Source organism: Brassica napus, chromosome C4 (assembly GCF_020379485.1).
Source record: "Brassica napus cultivar Da-Ae chromosome C4, Da-Ae, whole genome shotgun sequence".
In the NCBI taxonomy this organism is placed as follows: Eukaryota; Viridiplantae; Streptophyta; class Magnoliopsida; order Brassicales; family Brassicaceae; genus Brassica; species Brassica napus.
In genome coordinates, this window is record NC_063447.1 from 1,537,611 (window position 1) to 1,556,855 (window position 19,245).

A 19,245-nucleotide genomic window follows, 5' to 3' on the forward strand; every position below is an offset into this window, starting at 1 on the left:
GTAACGTTACTAAACTAGCCGCCAAATTCAATTAAATAATTTTTGCTTTTGTCTACTTTCGTTACAATTTTTTTTTAAAAAAATATTAAGCTTTATTTATTTTTAATTTCTGTTAAAAAAAAACCATTTTGCTCTCACGAAATTTTCACCAGTGACAAATAAATAATTCTAGAAACATATCAAATGTCATTGATTGAATAATCAAATGTCAATTTTGACAAGGAAGGAAACTATAAAAAAAAAGGAAAAATCTCGGAAAAATCATGCTTTAGTTGACTGGTAAATAGATTTGACCGGGTTCTAACCGGAAATCACGAACCGGGTTCACCTACTATATAAACACACACCTACACAAGTTGTCTCCATACATCATCATCATCTTCTTCACAGGCCTTCTCATTTCATCTCCGTCTCTGCAGATAACTCTCTCTCTCTCGCCGGATTTTTCATTTCACCTGCAGAGCTCACGATCTTATTCAATGGCGTCGAGAAACTCCGTAGCCGGATTCGCGTTATTCACATTCGTATTCGCCGTCTTCTCGTCTCTCGCCGGCGCTCAAACCCTAGCTCCCGCTCCTGCTCCCACGAGTGACGGTAACTCTCATCGCATTTCCCCGTCCAGATCTGAATCCCCGTGGAATCTGGAATAACCGATCTCGATCTCTAATTTGAATTTGGTTTAATTGACATTTGAATTTGGTTTTTGATTGGTTTGATAAACAGGGACATCGATAGATCAAGGGATAGCGTATTTGCTAATGGTGGTGGCGCTCGTGCTCACTTACCTAATCCATCCTCTCGATGCATCTTCTTCCCTCAGCTTCTTCTGATTTTTTTTTTTTTAGTTTCATTTTGAGCTATTGTTGTGGATAACAAACAGTCTCTAAGAAGAGTCTCTCATGATTTGTGCTGCTATTATGATGATGATGATGATGATGATTCCTGGGGATTGAACCTCTCTCTCTATTGTTTTCCATCAATCATATTGTTTGTTTGTTTATAATCTTTTATATTTAATTTATTCTTATTCATATATGTCAGCTTGGTGTTGTTTATTAAGCTTCAAATGAAATTACCAGAAACTTTGACAATTTTTTAACTTTGAACAAAAGAAAAAAAAATGTAACAAAAGTAAGAGATTAGCACATTTCTAATTGCCATTGGGAATAAAGTTTACTCTCTCTATCCCACTATACATCAAAAGGTCTGGTTTTCTTCTTTCAGAAAAAAAAATGAATTATGCAAATTTTTTGACAATTATTAACTTCGAATAAATTAACAAAACTAAGATATTAGCACACTTCTACTTGATCAATGGCGTATAGTTTACTCTCATTATAAAATGTCAAATGATAGGAAATAATATATAGTCTCACTACTCGATTATTTATGACATTTCACATGTTGCATACCCCTCCTTGACCATGGAGTTATTGTATTCTTCCCGACAAGAATCTCGTGTCGTAAAATTAAATAAATAAACAATATTCGACTTTCAGAGAAAAACTAAATCTTAAAATTTTCAAAAGAATTTTCTTTTATTTTTGCCGTGCAAGTTCTTATTGAGTGTTAGATGCCAAGGACTTCTCTAGCTTCTGCATCCAAATGTAATCTTTGTAGTAACTACAAAACGTGTTACTACTGTTGGTGAAAGTGGTGGAGTCCGTACTTGACCACTTCGTAAAAGGAAACCACAATGGCTACAGATGGTCCAGCCCGTCCAACTCTAGCCCCTGCTCCACTAAACATCCCTCTCATTCCTCCATCCCTATACAATAACACCAACATACAGATCTTAACTTTCTACTAATGTCAACAAGGAAACTGTTTCCTTTTGCTAATTCATACCTCCAAATCTCAGCCAAGGTTTGTCTTGTCGTCATTTTCATAGCTCTATCTCTATTCTTCTGCAAAAAAAAAAAAAAACAAAACAAAACCGTTTCAATGTTAGTTTGGTTAAAGAATCCAAATACAACCTCAGTGGAGTTAAGGAAGATGAAATTAGTTATGTATTTTTTAACCTCTATTTGACGCCGAGTCTTTGCAACATCAAGTGGGCAAGTAGCTGCAGCAGCAACCGCACCAGCAACAAAACCAGCAGTGAAGTTTGCTCCTATTATACTCCCCGCCCTTGGTTCTTCACCCATCAAAGAGAGAATGCTTCTCCGTGTCTAATTAGTCGTCAAGAAACAGTCGTGAGGAACACACAATGGAAGATTCTGAATACTTTTTTTTAACAGAGACAGAACTTTACTCACTGGCTCAAGTATCGACCAGCAGATTGCAGAGAACGGAACGTCCCTAGCAAGTTGAGCACCAAGACCAGTCCACAACATCCTGTAATTTTGTCCATTACTTGAAGAGCCCTTAACTGGATTCACAGCGTCAACTAACGTCTTCCAAACGCCGGGAAGTTTCACGCCTCTTTGCGTTCCCTTAAACGCCTAAAAAAACCCAAAAGTATACATTGGTTCTCTTTGTCTACTCTCACTTGCAAGGATATAACTTCAGCTGACTATGTCTACTAGACTACTATTATGGAGTTGCTAACTTCTCTGCTCATTAATAGTCTAAAAACTGATGAAATAAAGGCAAGCCATTAGGATTACCTGCATACGCGTCCTTGCCAGCTCAACAGGATAGATAGAGATACAAGCCAAGGAGCGTGCTATAGTCCCGGCAACAAGTGGGACATAAGGCGTCAAAGATGGAGACTTCTCCGCCGTGAAATCCTCCATTATGTTGCGGAAATAATCATAAAAAGGCATGTAGATCCCAACCTAATCAGCACATTCACCATGATCAATACTTTGCATAAGAAGAAAGATTCTTTTAATTGTCAGAAGTAGGACTCACGGTTGGAACGGCCAAGGCTAAACTAGCGTTAGTACCTCTCCAAAGCCTAGAAAACCCTTCCTGCATAAAGTCGTTCCTGTGAAACTCTACCAATGAGTAAATAGTGAACCACCACAAGATTGTATAGTACTAGATTATGTCACACTATACCAGAAACTAGTACAAGATGTGTAGTATCATTCACATGACAATCAGAGAATAAAGAATCCACACATCACTGTTACTCTTTATTGGCATCTAAAACCAGACAAGACACAAGGCAAATGCTCTAACCTGTCGGATGATTTTAATGAACACATCAAGTGTTCCCTTGTACTGATGATCTGAACATACAGTTGCAGAGCCAGTAATACGACACACCCCTCCAGAACTACTAGGTCTCAAATCATGTGCCACCTGTGCAATAAACAGAAGAAGATGTAATCAATCAAGAATCCATTTCAAAGCTGCTTATCAAACATACCGTGGAGTTCGATTCGAAACAACCAAGACGACATGAGCCTTGGTACGGAACACCTGCAGCTTGTGCTTGTAACCTTGTCTGGTTAATACAAACAAAACAAAACAAAACAAAGCTCAATCAGATTGTCTCAATAACAGACTAAAAGTGTGGAAAGTTGGAACCTTGACGACATCGAGAGGGTTGACTATGACCGCCGATATAAAAGCGGCGCCGCCGGCGGATAAAGCTCTTTCTCCGAATCTCAAATTCTCATTCACCATCGGTTTCGATTTTGATTCCAATTTCGCTTCTTCTTCCACCATCATTGGAATCAATTCAATTTCAAATCCTCGAGCAATACACACGTCGTCGTTAATCAGAAAGGTTGGTGATCTCTAGGGCTTTCCAATTTTGCATGGGGAATCTCAAAAAAAAAGGAAAGAAAATGATTCGTTGCGACGTTGTTGCCCACTGATGCTAGAAAAAAAAATCAAGCAGAAGACACGCCAAGATGCCGACGTTTTCAAACAATTTGACCGCACTGCTTGCCGTTTTTGACTTAGCTTCGTTCACACTATGGGCCTCTTATGGGCCTAACCCCTCTTTCGCCAATGCCTTATGCTTTAGGATACACCACTTCTTCTAGTGGTGGTCATCGTAGCTACAAAATCCTGAGGCGTTATTATAGTCAAAACGACAAGAAAGTAGTGTTGGGTGAGATCTATGAGTTTACCTCTGATTCGTGGAGGGTTCTTGATGCCTCCTTTCCTCTTCTTGGCTACTCCGTGAATCGCAACGGCGTGTGTTTGAAAGGAGACGCTTACTTTGTTGCTCCTCGAGATAAAGTAAATGATGCTTTTCTTGATCACAAAGTTCGATTTCACTACCGAGACGCTCGTGCGTCTCCCTCTTCCGTTTCAGAATCTTCATCCTTGGGATAAAGCGTTTCTTTCAGCTGTTAGAGATGAAAAAATCGCCTTGTTACATGTTCTTAACACGGAAGGGTCGATGAGGATATTGGTGACCAATAAGATTGACGATGATGATGAAGCCAAAGACCTGTCGTGGAGGAGCGACCCGGTCCTGGGAAGCGATTTAAATGAACATAACATGTATTTTGAAAGCTTCTTGTTCGACGAAGAGAATAAAGTGGCGGTACTGTCTTGTGTAGCAGAGTTGCGTCATAAATTTGTGACCAGAATCTACATTTCTGACGAGTATATGGAGAAACAAGTTTATGAAGCTAAGATATCTACTTTCGATTGGCCACGTATCATCACTTATGCTCCAAGCTTGGTTCGCATTCAGAAAAGTACACCTAACAAGAGGCATAAGAAACAGAGGCTGTGTTATAGCCCTTAAATGAATTACTCTTTCTTCTTTCTTCTGGTTTGTTTCGGTTTAGGCGACGCTTGATTATGATTTTCTTGTTTTGCTTTTGTGTTTGAAAACGGTCTATTCATCAACAAGAATAGGGGCTACAATGTTTTGTGAAGACAATTAAAACACGATAAGTTGAGAATCAAGCTGCGAAACCAATAGTAATAAGTGGTATCTTTATATTGGCCCAATATCACTATGAGCATTTCACCAACTAGGTACTAATAGCTTTGATACCTAACACTATTATTGTTTATTATCATTAGAGAAAACAAACCGAGGGTTTTGGCATATTATAAAGACAAATCATCCATCACTGAATTAGTGATGTTGATGCATCCAAGTCTAACCTCTATTGGCTCAAACAGCTGCAGAAATGAGTGTCATGTTGGACCCGGATTCGAGTAGGTGCAACATGGAAAAAAGAGTTAACTTCCGGCCAGATCCGATATAAATGTACCTAAAAACGCATAACGGTCCACATTCAATATGCATTTAACTTGTTTTGAATTGAAAAAAAAGAGAAACAAAACTAAAGTAGCTCAAGCCATAACCTACACCTCTTGACGTGGGTTATAATCATAATGTTTTATGTTGTTGCCTGAGGAAGAAAAATCTTGTCCAAACCGTTCAAAACTTATAATCATGAGTCGAAAGATGTAAGTTAAAAAAATGCTAAATCAATCTCTACAAATTACAGTCGTTATGTTATATAATTTGAATTTACATAAGTTTCTTTCACATTCAAATGTAATCCCTTTCTTATTAAAGGAGGAGCATTGCTAGAAATAAACCTTGGCCTCATGTGTTTATTACATGAGTGCCATTTCCTAGGTGTCATCACCACATGCACTCTCACTTACTTTTTAGAAAAACCCTTCATGAACTAGAAAAATTACATACAAATGCCACTGGTCATTACATTATACTATATGATTTCGGATTTCAAAAATCACTTTCGGATTACATTCCGATTTCCAAAAAAAAAATCGGGATCTAAATAAGGCAGCATATTAACTCATTTCTAAGGTAGACTTTATGATATGTTCAAAAATTTGGAAATGTTTTATTTAAATAAGGCAACACAATAAGTGTCTCATCGATCGTTATGTATGCTTTAGTACAATTTTTGATTCTTTAAACGTGGTACAACTAAGTTCTTTAACCTGTATCAGTACTTGGTACATCTAAAGTTCATATCAAAATTCATAAAACTAATCTTGCAACAAGCAAACTATGTTTATCATAAAACTAATCTACAATCGTTTATCATAATATTTATATCATAACCTATACGAATGTTCATATCAAATCGTTTTATGATATTTTTGATTCAATTCATCGAAAATAACCAATTAAACCCAAGACTTAATGCTTCAAAATATTAAGGAAACACAATTTAATTGTTAATGTAATCAAGGAAACTAAATTCAAAGAATTGAAAAACTTACTTTAATCGATAGGGGAATGATTCTGATATATTTTTGTCGTGACCATCACTGATACATCTAAAGTTCATATCAAAATTCATAAAACTAATCTTGCAACAAGCAAACTATGTTTATAGGAGTAGGATTTCTTGAAGAATATATGATGGAACCTACGAACGGAAATAATGGTATCATCGACCACAAAATCTGTTTTTTTGTACTACACATCCCGTAAGTATTCAACATCTGTAAAAAGAAAGATATACATTTGTATAGTATCACATGGTTTGAACCCCTTTTTTTTTTACAGTAACGTCGTCATTAAGTGTGTCGCTTATGGTGCATTTGCTCATGTTTTCAATGATTTATGGAATTCTATAGATGCAGACATAATATTATGTGTTTTGTAGTGTTGGCAAATTAAATGGGGACAAGGTAATCTATTGTATTTATTGTATATACAATAAATTAATCGGAGCTGATATTATATGTATATTTTACTAATATTTTTTCATATTTCATAATAAGGCCGACTTAAGAGGGTTACTAACATTGATGGGTTTTCCAAAGTTGTCTTCGACCCCATTGGTGTTCCAGAAATTGATGCTTTACGATTGAGGTAATACATGCATTCACATATTTTGTTAAATAATGTTTTTAAATTCTCTAGATGATCTATTTGCTATATTTCTCATAATAGGATTGCAAACGAAGACTTATGAAAACATTATTGACATCAGTTATTTTGTCTCCATTTTTATTTTTGTTTTGTTTTTTTATACATTGTTCATTTTATATTTTATTAGACTGTTGCTTATGTTTCATTTAATATTGTATTTATAATTTACCCGCATGCAAACAAATATACAATTTAATTTTAATGGCCATCGCATATAAATTTATATTGACATACTAAAATTCTTAGCTATAATCCGTACTTTCTTACATATATTGTTTTTACTATGACTTTAATTTTTATTATGTCTACATATTAAAAGTTATAATATTTTAATAATCTTCTCGCCCCGTGCAGGGCGCGGGTTATCACCTAGTATTGTTTAAGCGAACAAGTTGTAGGAAAACAAAACACTTTGTGCCTTTATTCTTTGGTTCTTGCATTGTTACCTAAATTGACAACATGATGACAAGCTTTTGAATCTTTGATATAACAGCTGATATTTCACAAGCATCTTATTTACCAGCTTTGTATTTACAAGAGAACCGACGTTAAACCGGGTGAGATCTAAGTGTAAAGCGTTTTGAGAAGGTATTTACTTAAAAGAAGATTTGATGGGACCCAATTTAATCTCATTGGTACAGAGATTTTGTAGGCAACTTGTCTCACCTCTCAATTTGATTTGGGCCAACCTCTGTCTGATAAACACATTACCTTTTCCAACGTGGTTCTCAACATGGGCTTAGACCCACTTTATTTATTGCTCATCTATGTGAGATATATATATATATATTACAAATTAAAGTCTTTTGAATTTTACTGCGGAAAAACGATTGGTTGATGTTGTTTTAAAACATTTTTTTGTTTGCCTGTCATTTGAAAAACTATTAACAGAGCATCTCCTACCATACGCATTAAGTTAAAATTTCAGAATAAATTGTCAGAATATAAAGATAATTATATAGAATTCCTCTAATAGATGAGTGGAGCGTTGCTTCTTTGCGAGAAAGAAGGTCTCTCCGTAGTCTAGTCGCACTTCGGGAAGTGAAAATGGTCTGGTCCAGTTTTTAAAACACACGAAAGAGACAAATCTATTCAATTGGTCAAATTAAACCTCGAACGGACCAATGCTGTTGTTGTCATTGCTGTTTTTGGTGAATGGTCCTTTTTTTATTTCTAAAACATCACAGTTCACAGACCCCTTTCTACTATTTTGAGTTTCTCAAATAAGATTTCTTTTCTTTTTGGCATGTCTATTTTGATTACACTCTCGTCACAAATGGAGAAAAATGATGATGAAAAAACATAGTTAGTAGAAATGCAAGAAAAGTCTACAATCTAATATAAAACATTTCCAAAAGTAGGAAGAGAGTGGCAGGTTTAAACCATGTGAATAAATTAATGGCAAATTTACAAGATGTTTCTGAAATGATATTAGGAAACGTCGTAATCTAAAGTTTGATACATTGGAAAAAATAATTAAATAAATCATAGTGGGGGACTAAGGTCAACGACAAGATTATGAGAAGTCTTCATCTTCATTGGAAGACTCTTTCCTTTAAATTTCCATTTCCAAAACAGAAGACTCTGTGGTCTTTCCTTTAAATTTCATGTCCCAATACATTGTCTTTCTCTCATTAACACTGTTTCATTGCTTTTATCTACTCACTTCCTCTCCTTAAAAGATTGATGTATACCAAACTTTGTATAGTTTAGTTTTGCTGTTTATGTCCAATCAAATTAACTATTTGCATGGACGTGAATTTTGGATACAAGAAGTAAAACGTGTAGTAAGTGGTTGTCTTTGAAATTGATAATGGTGTTAAAGTGAAGACAATTTGTAGTGTTAGATATGATTCAATAAGTTGGTTCTTCACATTAATGGGCATTGTTGCTCTGACACTTAAAGCCAAAAGTTACATTGGAGTATATAGCTATACAAAATAAACAATATTTATCTTTTGATAGAATGTTTAAATTAGATTTTTAGTTGATTTGGTCTTAGATATGTAGGATTTTATAGTAATTTTGTTTCACTTTTATTATTTATTGCTAGGACTTAGTTGAAGAGTTTGATTTGATGTTTTTCATGTATAAGAAAAAAATGTGACATGTCACACAAACCCCACTTGGTGAGATTCATGGGAAGGAACAAAAGACAAAGATTTACATTTATTATAAGATATACTAGAATTAATAATATTTGCTTCCTTGCATAGTGACAAACATAAAAATATCAAAACAACAAAAACCTCCCCAAAATCCCCAATTCAAAACTCACAAATTTTAAAATCTAATACTATATTTACTCGCAACATAAAAATCTGATACCTATATTTACTCGCAACATAAAATTTTAAAATTACGAATAATAAATTAAGAATCCGTTACGCTTCTCCGGGATTCTCCCTCTTCTTCTTCCAACCGATCGGAGCCGTACACCTTGGTCGAACTGGAAAAAAGGGAAAACGGACGACCAAGATGCATCACCAAACACTCATCACTCGAAAAAACCGAAAAATAAAAAGAAATTTTCTCATTTAATCAGAATAAATGATCCTTGAAAAACTCATCCACGTCCCACGAGCAAGAGCTCAAATCCTCGATCACGCCTAGTGGAAAACTCTCCGACAACTTCGAGACTGTACTGCTGTTCGGTAATAACTGGAACTCGTCTAGAAACAAAGGATCAGGGGCAATTTCGGAATCCCAGAAACAGTCTCTCGCGGGAAACAGTTCGGGAGGCGAGAAAAACGGATCGGGCGAGGCAAAACCCGCCGGAGCTTCTTGATGGGCCGAGGAGAGATTAATGGGCCCTGTCTCTTCGTTGCCGCTAAAACGGAGAACAGAGGTAGGAGAACGCATGATGCTACTGGATCGAGACTCCTCCATCGCCGAATCGTCACTAGACGGAGGAGTGAGAATATTCGTCAAAGCGTGACGTCCTTTGATCCGAATCGCGGCTCTGTCGTATCCGATGGCGGCTTCCTCCGCCGTGTCAAACGTTCCGAGCCAGACTCGAGCTCGTTTCGAAGGATCGCGAATCTCCGCCGCGTATTTCCCCCACGGCCGCCGTCTCACTCCTCTGTACTTGACTGGCTCCGCCGCCTTGTTCGTCGGTTTCTTGCGTTTTGAAGCTCCGTTGTTGTTGTCGTCGCAGAACCTGATTACTTCCACGTAACGTTTCACTCTCTTGGCCGGAGACACGAATCTGTCGTCGGTTTCTTCGTCGCTGGAGGAATCGGTAGCGCATGGATCAGTGACTGTGATTTTCACAACCTTGGGGCAACCGTTGATGGGTTGGTTTGTTAGGGATGTGAGCTTCCGGTGAACCGTGTACTTGACGTTTCTCTCTCGGCTTTTCATTTCTCTTAGAGATCGGAGAAGAGAGAGGAAGAGAGTAGATTTTGGATTAACAGTTACAAAGAAAGAAGAAGAGTCAAAAAGGCTACGAATATATCGCCGTTTGTTAGTAACATCCCGTTTTAAATATAGTCACGCCTTATTTATTGCTTTTTCCATTTTTTAACCAAAAAAAAAAAAAAATTCTTTTTGTTTTTCATTTTTCTCACTTTCCTTTTCGATTTTGGAAGATTTCATTTTTATTGTGAAAATTCCGAGAATTTCAATATTTTATTTGTAAATGTCATAATTATGTTTTCTATTAGGAGTATTAAAAATGGCTTTTAAGTAGTAGTCATTAAGAGAGAGATTAGTGGCGCTTCAAACGACTAGCCACTTCTCTGATCTGTGAGCTAGACTATCGACACTTGGCATAGTTCGGTTTGGTCTAAACCATCCTATACAAGCTACTTAGGCGATCTCCACGCGTGATGCATGTTCGTGTACCTCACGTGCTTGTGAGAAGAAATGGGCCTTCTGTCACGTGAGACTGGTCACTCAACACTGCTTTTGACCCACTACGATAATTATGAATTTTATGGTAATGATGTTTATGGAATGTTTTCTCAAAAGCTTTGGGAAAGGACGCTGTTATCATTATGCACTACAAAATAAGTGTTGAATTGTATCACTTCATTTGTATCACAAAACTAAGTGATCTTATTTTACATTACTTATTTATAAGTGAGGCAAAAAATACATAATTTAGCATCCGTTACAATAAATGATGTTGGTATTAATAAATTTGGCATCAATTGAATTAAGTGATATAATTTCTATAAATTAGAATCATTTAAACAAAAGTGATATAATTATATAAATTTAAATCGATTAACTAATTGATGTATTTCTTTTTTAGTTAACATCAATTACAAAAATAATACAAAATTTACATCAGTAACAAGTGATTCTAACAAAAACTATATTAATGATTCTCTTCCTAAAATTATATTTTCACATTCAAACGTAACTGTGGTACCTTAAGGATTCATAATTATGTTTTTAATAATTAAATAACATATAGAACTAGGAGGCCATGTTGCTTTGACCGTTGAATATATCAATGATAAATTTCCTTGTCCAAACACTAAGTTAGTGGTGCCCACTTCATTGTTAATGTCAAATATCGTTAATTTCACTATCCAAATAAAAATGTATATAAAAATTGTAGTTCTCATTTATGAAAAATTAGTTTAGATTGGCATCAGATATTTATGTCGAAAAAAAAGGAATCTGTTTTGTATATTGTTTGATGTTGACTTTCACTTTTAGAAACACAATTAGTTATTTGATCATAATTCAAAATTTTTATTCGATAAGAACTGAGATATTGAACGTGACCTAGAAAGAAGAGAAGATGGAAATTGATAGACTTTAATCACGTACCTGTAGCTTGTTTATGCAAAAAGGAATCTTACGCTTTTCCAGAGATATCCTAGAGGAAGAGACTACGAAGGGTTCAGTAAGTTTCATAAAGTTTCATAAGGGTTAATGTTTAATGTTTTGTCATCTACGAGATTTTCAAGAGTATTGATGTTGTGAGTTGCTTTCATTTATTTGTCAGATTTCTAGGCCATTATCATAACTGGATTTGGGAAAAGAAATTGCTACGTCAAAGGAAACACAGTAAGGGTCAAGGTTCGAAACATTTCTTCACTACAAAAAAAAAGCTTTCACAACCAAGACTAGTCTTGGAGGTTAGTGAGGACAATTGTTGTTTCATTTCATCATTATCACTGAAACAATAAAAAGAGACACAAAATTAAAAAGAAAAACTAATAAACCTTATCTAAATTTATAATAAAGCGACACATTTTCAGTATACAAAAAAAGTCAAAACGCTAAAAAGATTTCCAGCAAACGTATCGTTCAAATTTATAAGGTTTTTAAAACTAAATCAATTATTATAACTGTTTTCATTGTTCTATTTATAAACAGATTGATTTGAAACATTTAGGAATTTAAAGTCAAATTTGTAAATTCTAAAACTTATAAATGTGCTAAATAAAATTTTCAGGTTTTAATGGACAAGTCGTGGATAAATAAACCACGATTATCCCAAGACTACAGATTGGGGGTGAAACGTTTTCTGGATTTTGCATTTACTAGATCAAATGCAAACATGATGAAATGTCCATGTAACCGTTGTCTTCTAACCAAATCTTTGTCAAAAGATGATATCGAAGGTGACTTGATGTGCTATGGGTTTTTAAGTTCTTACACAAGTTGGATACTACATGGAGAGGAAGTGTGTGTCACAGGAAATACAAGACTACCGTCTGATGTTAATGAGTCTGAATTGGATTCAACTTTGAATCTTTTAGATGACATTTTTCCCGATATTAGTGTGAATATGCCTGGTGAATATGGAAATGAAACGACCAGTCAACCTATGGGCGCAGACAGACCATCAACTTCCAGTGGAACCTTTGGAAAAGGAGAAAGTTTTGATGAGTTGTTTGCTGATTATAATCAAGAGCTGTATCCAGACTGCACTAAGTTCACGAAGTTGTCCTTTATACTGAAACTATACCATATCAAATGTATGTGCAAGATTAGTGACAAGGGAATGTCCATGGTGCTTGATTTGATGAAAGAAGCATTTACACATGCTAAATTGCCAGATTCGTTTAATGATATGAAAAAGGTTATTCGCAAACTGGGAATGACTTATGAGTCAATCCATGCATGTCCAAATGATTGCATGTTGTATTGGGAGGCAGATGCAGAAAGAGAGATTTGCAAGGTTTGTGAAGCTTCTCGTTGGAAAGAAAATACAAAGAGCACAAATTCTGGATCAGAGAAAAAAAAAAGTAAAGCTCCTGCAAAAGTTTTGCGGTATTTTCCTCTAAAGCCACGGTTGCAACGTTTATTCATGTCATCCAAAACTGCTACTCACATGAGATGGCATGCAACTACTAGTAACAATGATGGTAAACTTCGTCATCCAAGAGATGGTAGGGCTTGGAAAGAATTTGATCAAAACCATCATGAATTTGCTTCTGATCCAAGGCATGTCAGATTGGGCTTGGCGACAGATGGTTTTAACCCATTTGGTACGATGAGTAGCAGTTATAGCATCTGGCCGGTGATATTATTTCCTTATAATTTTCCACCGTGGATGTCAATGAAGCAGACATCAATGATCCTCTCTATGGTTATCCCCGGAAAACACATGCCTGGTAATGATATTGATGTATACTTGCAGCCACTTATCAAAGAGTTGAAGGAGTTATGGTTTGATGGGATTGAAACGTTAGATTCTTCGACAAAGCAAACTTTTAACATGAGAGCAGCTCTTATGTGGACAATTAGTGATTTTCCTGGTCTTGGAAATTTGTCGGGTTGGAATACATATACAGCATCAGCATGTCCAAGCTGTAATTATGATGGAATCGGACAACGTTTACGCCACGGAAAAAAAAATTGTTTTATCGGTCATCGCCGATTTCTTCCTCCAGATCATGGTTTTCGTCAGATCACTGCACATTTTGATGGGAAAACAGAAACTAGGCATCCACCAGCCACACTGACAGGCTCTACAATTGTTCAACAACTACAACAAGTTGATGTTACCCTTGGTAAGAAGAATAGTTTAGTTGGTGTTGGAAGAAAGAGGGATCGAAGTGATGCTGGAAGATCTAGTACTCAACAGTGGAAGAAAAGAAGTATATTTTTCGAGCTGCCCTATTGGGAAGTTACAATGTTGCGACATAATTTGGATGTCATGCACATAGAGAAGAATGTGTTTGACAATCTAGCCTACACATTGTTGGATGACAAAAATAAATCTAAAGATAATCTGAATGCTAGAAAAGATCTTCGTGAGATGGGTATACGTTCTGACTTGTGGCCTGATCATAATGACAAGTATCAAGCTGCGTGTTTTTCTCTGAACAATCATGGAAAAGATACTTTTTTAAGTGTCTTAAAAAATGTAAAACTTCCAGATGGTTATGCTTCAAACATATCAAGTTGTGCTGATGTTAGTGGTCGAAAGCTAGCAGGTTTAAAAAGCCATGATTGTCACGTGATAATGAGAGATTTATTTTCAGTCGCAGTTCGAAATCTGCTGCCAACAGATGTGACATCAGCCATTGTCGAGATCTGTCAGTTTTTTAGAGATATCTCTGCAAAAGTTCTTGATATCAATGAGCTTGATAGATTACAAGATCGTATTGTGGTGACTTTATGCCGTATGGAGATGTTTTTTCCTCCATCTTTTTTTACAGTGATGGTACATTTAATAGTACATCTCACAGAAGAGGCAAAACTTGGTGGACCAGTTCCATTTCGTTGGATGTATCCGATTGAAAGGTGTGTTTTGATTAATTAATTTTTATATATAAATATATATACACACATTTGAAACCTTACTTGATTCAATTACCTGCAGGACTCTAGGATATTTTAAATCATATGTTCGGAATCGTGCTAAGCCAGAAGGATCTATATGTAAGCAGTATTTAGCTGATGAGTGTATAACATTTTGTTCAATGTATCTCAATGATATAGAGACACGATTCACTCGGACTGGCCGCGTTGATGATCAGCCTTTAGCTGATACTAACATTAGACCACACTCAGAACTTCTACTTATTTTTCCAAACCATGGAAGATTTGTTGGAGCAGGTCAAGTTTATTCTCTTAGTCATGTTGAGAGACAACAAGCACATCGACATGTATTGATCAACTGTCAACTACTTGATCCATTACGAGAGTAAGTTTATCTCTTTCAAGAATAACTAGTTCAATTATGTTTCATTAAAGTTTACTAATATACTTGTTATGTTACTTGATTGTTTAGGAAATATAAAAATGAGTTGTTGACGAAACAGACTCATCAAAGCAATAGGCATCGTGCTATTGACATTGATCGAGAAATGCATCTTAATATTGCAAACTGGCTCAAACAGAAAGTAGAGTCAAATGAGTTAGATGGGATAACTGATGATATACGGTGTTTAGCTTTGGGTCCATCTGATAAAGTTTTGAAGTATACAGCTTATAATATCAATGGTTGCAAGTTCCGTACAGCGGAAAGAGAAGCTAATTTGAAAACACAAAATAGTGGTGTTTATGTGGCTGCTGAGACTATGAGCTATGCTAGTTCTCGTGATCCTAACCCAAGAACAGGAATTGTTCCATACTATGGCAACCTTACCGAAGTTATGGAGCTCAACTACTATGAAGTTTTCAAAGTTGTATTATTCAGGTGTACGTGGGCGGACACCCGTACGGAACGAGGATACAAAACAGATACATATGGTCATCATATGGTAAATTTTTCACGCTTGTTACACACTGGGGATAATGCAGAGGATGAACCATATATATTGGCGTCTCAAGCAAAAATGGTTTACTACGTTAAAGATCCATCTGAATTAGAGTGGAATATTGCAATTCATATGCAGCCGAGAGACGTATATGATATGGGTGATTCAAATGGCTCAGAACAGTTGAATGATGAATCTGATTTAGATTAAATTTTCCTTTCTTTCATGAACAACTCAACTTTGAGCTTCCATAATTCAGGTTCGATCCTTACGGTTTTTTTTCTTTTGTTTACACATGCATGATTCGTGACAACTGTCCTTTGTCTTTTAGATTATGCATAAGCTTGTCCAGAAATTGATTGTGTTTCTATATCGTTACAGCTGTAGACATCTACTTGATTTCTCACATCTAAAGAGTATATGTTTGACTCTTGACTCAAGTCCTTACAGGTCAGTATAATCTTTAGTCATCAGAATGTTTCAAGTGCATTTGAAGCTGTACTGAGTTATGAATATCTATTCTATCTTCAGAAATTAATTTGAAGCGTACGATTCAAAAGGCATTGTAGTGGCTGGAGACAATAACAAAAGTACACTTGGATCACTTCTTTCTTTCTAGGGGCGTGGATCAAATTATTGTTTCGAGGCTACAACTAGTTGGTATTACTTTAAAAATAATATTTGGCCTGCAGTATCAATCAAAATCTAATTTCACTTGCTGTAACTAACTTTGAAATTTAAGAACATTTCTATCGGCAAGTGAGACACATTGATGTTGCTTTTGCAGGTACTTGTACGTGACATGTGGATTTTTGAGAAGGCTCTATTCTATACAAAAGCTTGCTGGCGTCTTTGTGGCATGATCGAGTCTTGTATGATTTTTTTGCCAATTATATATTGTCACAATCTAAGTCACAATCTGAGTGACTTCGGTCACATGCATGTATTAGTGAAAATATGTGAAAATAATGTCTGTTTTTTATCCCGCCACTACGTTTTTTCTCAAGCGGGAATTAATTAAAGAGTTTCTTAATTATATACATGTTTAGTTATTTTTTTTTGCAGGCACACTACGCTTTTTTGACGGTTAAGGTACGTAGCTCTGATCCTGATCGAATTCAATAGTTGGGATACCTTGAGCAGATCGATTTGATTGGATTCATCCACTAAGTGAACGAGCTTTGAGGGGATTAATTTGATTCTCCAAAACGAGTCTCTCTTCAAAAACGAAAGAAAATTGTTGTAAATGTATCTTTTTCTGGTTTTTTTTTTTTGAAAAATATATCTTCTTCTGAGTTTCAACGTCTTTGTTGAAACACAAAATTGTCTCAAACATTTATATCTCTTCTCTGAGGTTTAGTTAATTTTTTTTTGTCTTCTTCTTCTTCTTCTTCTTCTCAATTTATCGATAGTTGTAAGAATGAATATAACAAGTTTTATTTATTTTTTATCTTGTTTAGGATTATGGATTTCATGGATTCAGAGACACAACCTCCAGATGATTCACCGCATTTAGAAACAAGTTTCAATGCGCCTCCTCCACTTGCTCCAGAATGTAAAAGCTTCAAGTGGAAAATACAAGTGATAGGTAATAAATATAATCTAAACTGATCACTACTTTTAATATTAATAGAATTTTTTTTTCAAAGAAATTGTTAATTAGACATTTAGTCAACAAGGTATACACGCATGATTTTATATTTCTCTTTCATTTGGTATCTTATTATTTTATTGAACATATTAGATGGTGGAAACTTGTAAGCCATATTTTTCTCTGCATGACTCTATCTTATTGTCTTCTCACTAGACTTAGTTTTATATTATGTACTAATTTATTTTTATCGTCTATGTGATGTGTTTATCAATAAGATTCTGAGGGCAGTGTAGAAGGCAAAATGGTGACATCTAAAGATGTATGGAAACTTCAGAGCAGTAAAGTGATCGTGCATTTTGATGAAAATAGCGGTCAACCAATTGGGGATTCTGGTGGTTTACTCGGATCATGGTTAGGTCAATTAAGCAATGATGTGAATTTGCTACCTATCAATTACAGTGATTGGAGGATGGTCAATATTCACACTAAAAGAAAAGTGTGGGATGTTATTCAGGTAGTTTCTGCCATCATTTCATCTCTATATATTTTCTTGATCAAGTAATGTTTTGTGATATATGTATTATTTTAATGAATTGTTGGGTATTGTTTTTTTCAGTCCAAATTCTGGTTTGATGATCCAACGATGAGAAAAGGATATGTGATGAGTGCATTGGGAAGCAGATGCAAAGATGTCAAACTACGTCTTTGGAAAGAACACAAACGAAATGATCAACTTCAAACATTGCAGAATCGACCCAATAATGTTCCTGAAGAACAATGGGAGCATTTTGTGCACATGAGATTTACTGAAAAATGGAAGGTAAAATTTATTTATTGTACATTTATATGTTGTATATTTCTTATCAAGCACATTTAATATTTTTACATTTGAGATTTCAGAAAATGCAAGAGAGGAATACAAAGAACCAAAAAAAACATACTATGCCTCATGTATGTGGAAGAAAGAGTTTCTCGAGAAAAAGAAATGATATAGTAAGTAACATTCATAGTTATGATATAAAACTAGTTTATTATACTAATTTTGTTTATGAAGACAATCAGAACCGGAAAAACTCCATGTCGAGCAGAGTTTTTTATTGAGACGCGCACGAAACCTGATGGAAGCTTTGTATGTGAAGAGGCAAAAACACGAGCGGTTAGTTTTATATAAAATCATCATTCATTGTTTTTTTGCCAATTAGTTTAACATTTACTTTTTGCATGTTTTTTAGGAAGCGCTTACAACTTTGTTGAATCAAAATTCTCATGGCACAAGCAATGTTGCAGCCACACTGGATGATGAATTTGCTCAAGTTTTTGGTCCGGAGCGTCCAGGACGAGTACGTTGTGTTGGTCGAGGACCTACACCATCAAAATTGGTGAGACGTTGTACTGCAACTAGACAAGAGGTGGACAATTCTGAAATGGTCGTTGGGTTGCAGACACAAGTGAAAGAACTATCAAATCAAGTTAAGGGAATGAGTACTTTCATCCAACAAATAATTGGTACTTCAACCGGTGAACAGGTAATAATATTTATAATAATAGTCTATAAGTTAAAATATCTCATTATATATTATATATAAAACTAATACATTAAAATAAATACTTAGGCAAGAGCATGGGCTGCAAGTTTTGCAGTAGCTTTTGCTAACATACCAAACCCACCTTTCGCAAACATACCGACTCCATCTAATCCTAATCAGGTAAATAGTATGTTTAAGTTTAAAGAAAAAGATTGTATGATACATAACAATTTATATTATTTTATTTCAGGAAATGCAATGATGCAGGTGTCCATGGATATTCAAATGTTGGAAACTATGCTGGTGATCATCATTAACATTAGTTTAGCAACATTTTTCTACAATGTTTGTTTAATTTATTTCTGTTTTGTGAATTTGTATTATGGATGAATATGTAATTCAGATGCTTGTAGATTAATTAGTAATTCAGATTTGTGTTTTTCTTTAAAAAAATATTTTTTCGTTTTCTAAAATATAATATTTTTAATATTAATAATAAATACGGAAATAAAAAATATTTTCATCACTTTTTATAAGTGATACATTTAATTAGAATAATTTGTGAAAACTGAAATAAATGTAACATCAATTATAAGTAAATGATACCAATACTTTAAATCGGTAACTATATAATGATACATTTTTGGATCACTTCTTAAAATT

The 19,245-nt window shown here is 35.1% G+C and overlaps 6 protein-coding genes across 9 annotated transcripts; 4 read left to right on the forward strand and 2 right to left on the reverse strand.

Annotated features, from left to right (window-relative positions):
* Window positions 1-204: 204 nt before the first annotated feature.
* LOC106411732 (arabinogalactan protein 16) lies at window positions 205-1,035 on the forward strand. Its single transcript, XM_013852544.3, has 2 exons — window positions 205-594; window positions 724-1,035. The coding sequence occupies exons 1-2, from the start codon at window positions 480-482 to the stop codon at window positions 828-830; spliced, it is 222 nt and encodes a 73-aa protein (XP_013707998.1). The 5' UTR covers window positions 205-479; the 3' UTR covers window positions 831-1,035.
* A 305-nt stretch (window positions 1,036-1,340) lies between these two features.
* Window positions 1,341-3,810, reverse strand: LOC106411967 (mitochondrial carrier protein MTM1). Of its 2 annotated transcripts, none has more exons than XM_013852835.3 (9): window positions 3,481-3,810; window positions 3,320-3,397; window positions 3,130-3,252; window positions 2,857-2,916; window positions 2,610-2,780; window positions 2,259-2,444; window positions 2,022-2,171; window positions 1,849-1,907; window positions 1,341-1,768 (listed from the first exon to the last, which is right to left on the reverse strand). In XM_013852835.3, exons 1-9 carry the CDS (start codon window positions 3,622-3,624, stop codon window positions 1,639-1,641), a joined length of 1,101 nt encoding a protein of 366 aa, XP_013708289.2. In that variant the 5' UTR covers window positions 3,625-3,810; the 3' UTR covers window positions 1,341-1,638. The 2 variants fall into 2 exon arrangements, with proteins under 2 accessions (XP_013708289.2, XP_013708290.1); XM_013852836.3 differs by having other exon boundaries at window positions 2,857-2,932; window positions 3,481-3,727.
* A 99-nt stretch (window positions 3,811-3,909) lies between these two features.
* Window positions 3,910-4,660, forward strand: LOC106412495 (putative F-box/kelch-repeat protein At3g17540). The gene is made up of 2 exons (XM_048754052.1): window positions 3,910-4,195; window positions 4,254-4,660. Exons 1-2 carry the CDS (start codon window positions 3,910-3,912, stop codon window positions 4,658-4,660), a joined length of 693 nt encoding a protein of 230 aa, XP_048610009.1.
* Window positions 4,661-8,940: 4,280 nt separating this feature from the next.
* LOC106414003 (ethylene-responsive transcription factor CRF5) lies at window positions 8,941-10,333 on the reverse strand. Its single transcript, XM_013854718.3, has one exon. The coding sequence runs from the start codon at window positions 10,148-10,150 to the stop codon at window positions 9,329-9,331; it is 822 nt and encodes a 273-aa protein (XP_013710172.2). The 5' UTR covers window positions 10,151-10,333; the 3' UTR covers window positions 8,941-9,328.
* Window positions 10,334-12,308: 1,975 nt separating this feature from the next.
* On the forward strand, window positions 12,309-15,672 carry LOC125585281. The gene is made up of 5 exons (XM_048754053.1): window positions 12,309-14,019; window positions 14,137-14,193; window positions 14,242-14,382; window positions 14,702-14,906; window positions 14,994-15,672. The coding sequence occupies exons 1-5, from the start codon at window positions 12,309-12,311 to the stop codon at window positions 15,670-15,672; spliced, it is 2,793 nt and encodes a 930-aa protein (XP_048610010.1).
* A 975-nt stretch (window positions 15,673-16,647) lies between these two features.
* On the forward strand, window positions 16,648-19,026 carry LOC125585404. Of its 3 annotated transcripts, XM_048754407.1 has the most exons (6): window positions 16,648-17,876; window positions 17,957-18,049; window positions 18,111-18,212; window positions 18,289-18,582; window positions 18,670-18,762; window positions 18,833-18,952. In XM_048754407.1, exons 1-6 carry the CDS (start codon window positions 17,700-17,702, stop codon window positions 18,842-18,844), a joined length of 771 nt encoding a protein of 256 aa, XP_048610364.1. In that variant the 5' UTR covers window positions 16,648-17,699; the 3' UTR covers window positions 18,845-18,952. The 3 variants fall into 3 exon arrangements, with proteins under 3 accessions (XP_048610364.1, XP_048610362.1, XP_048610363.1); XM_048754405.1 differs by having other exon boundaries at window positions 18,670-19,026; XM_048754406.1 differs by having other exon boundaries at window positions 17,679-18,049; window positions 18,670-19,026.
* Window positions 19,027-19,245: the final 219 nt, after the last annotated feature.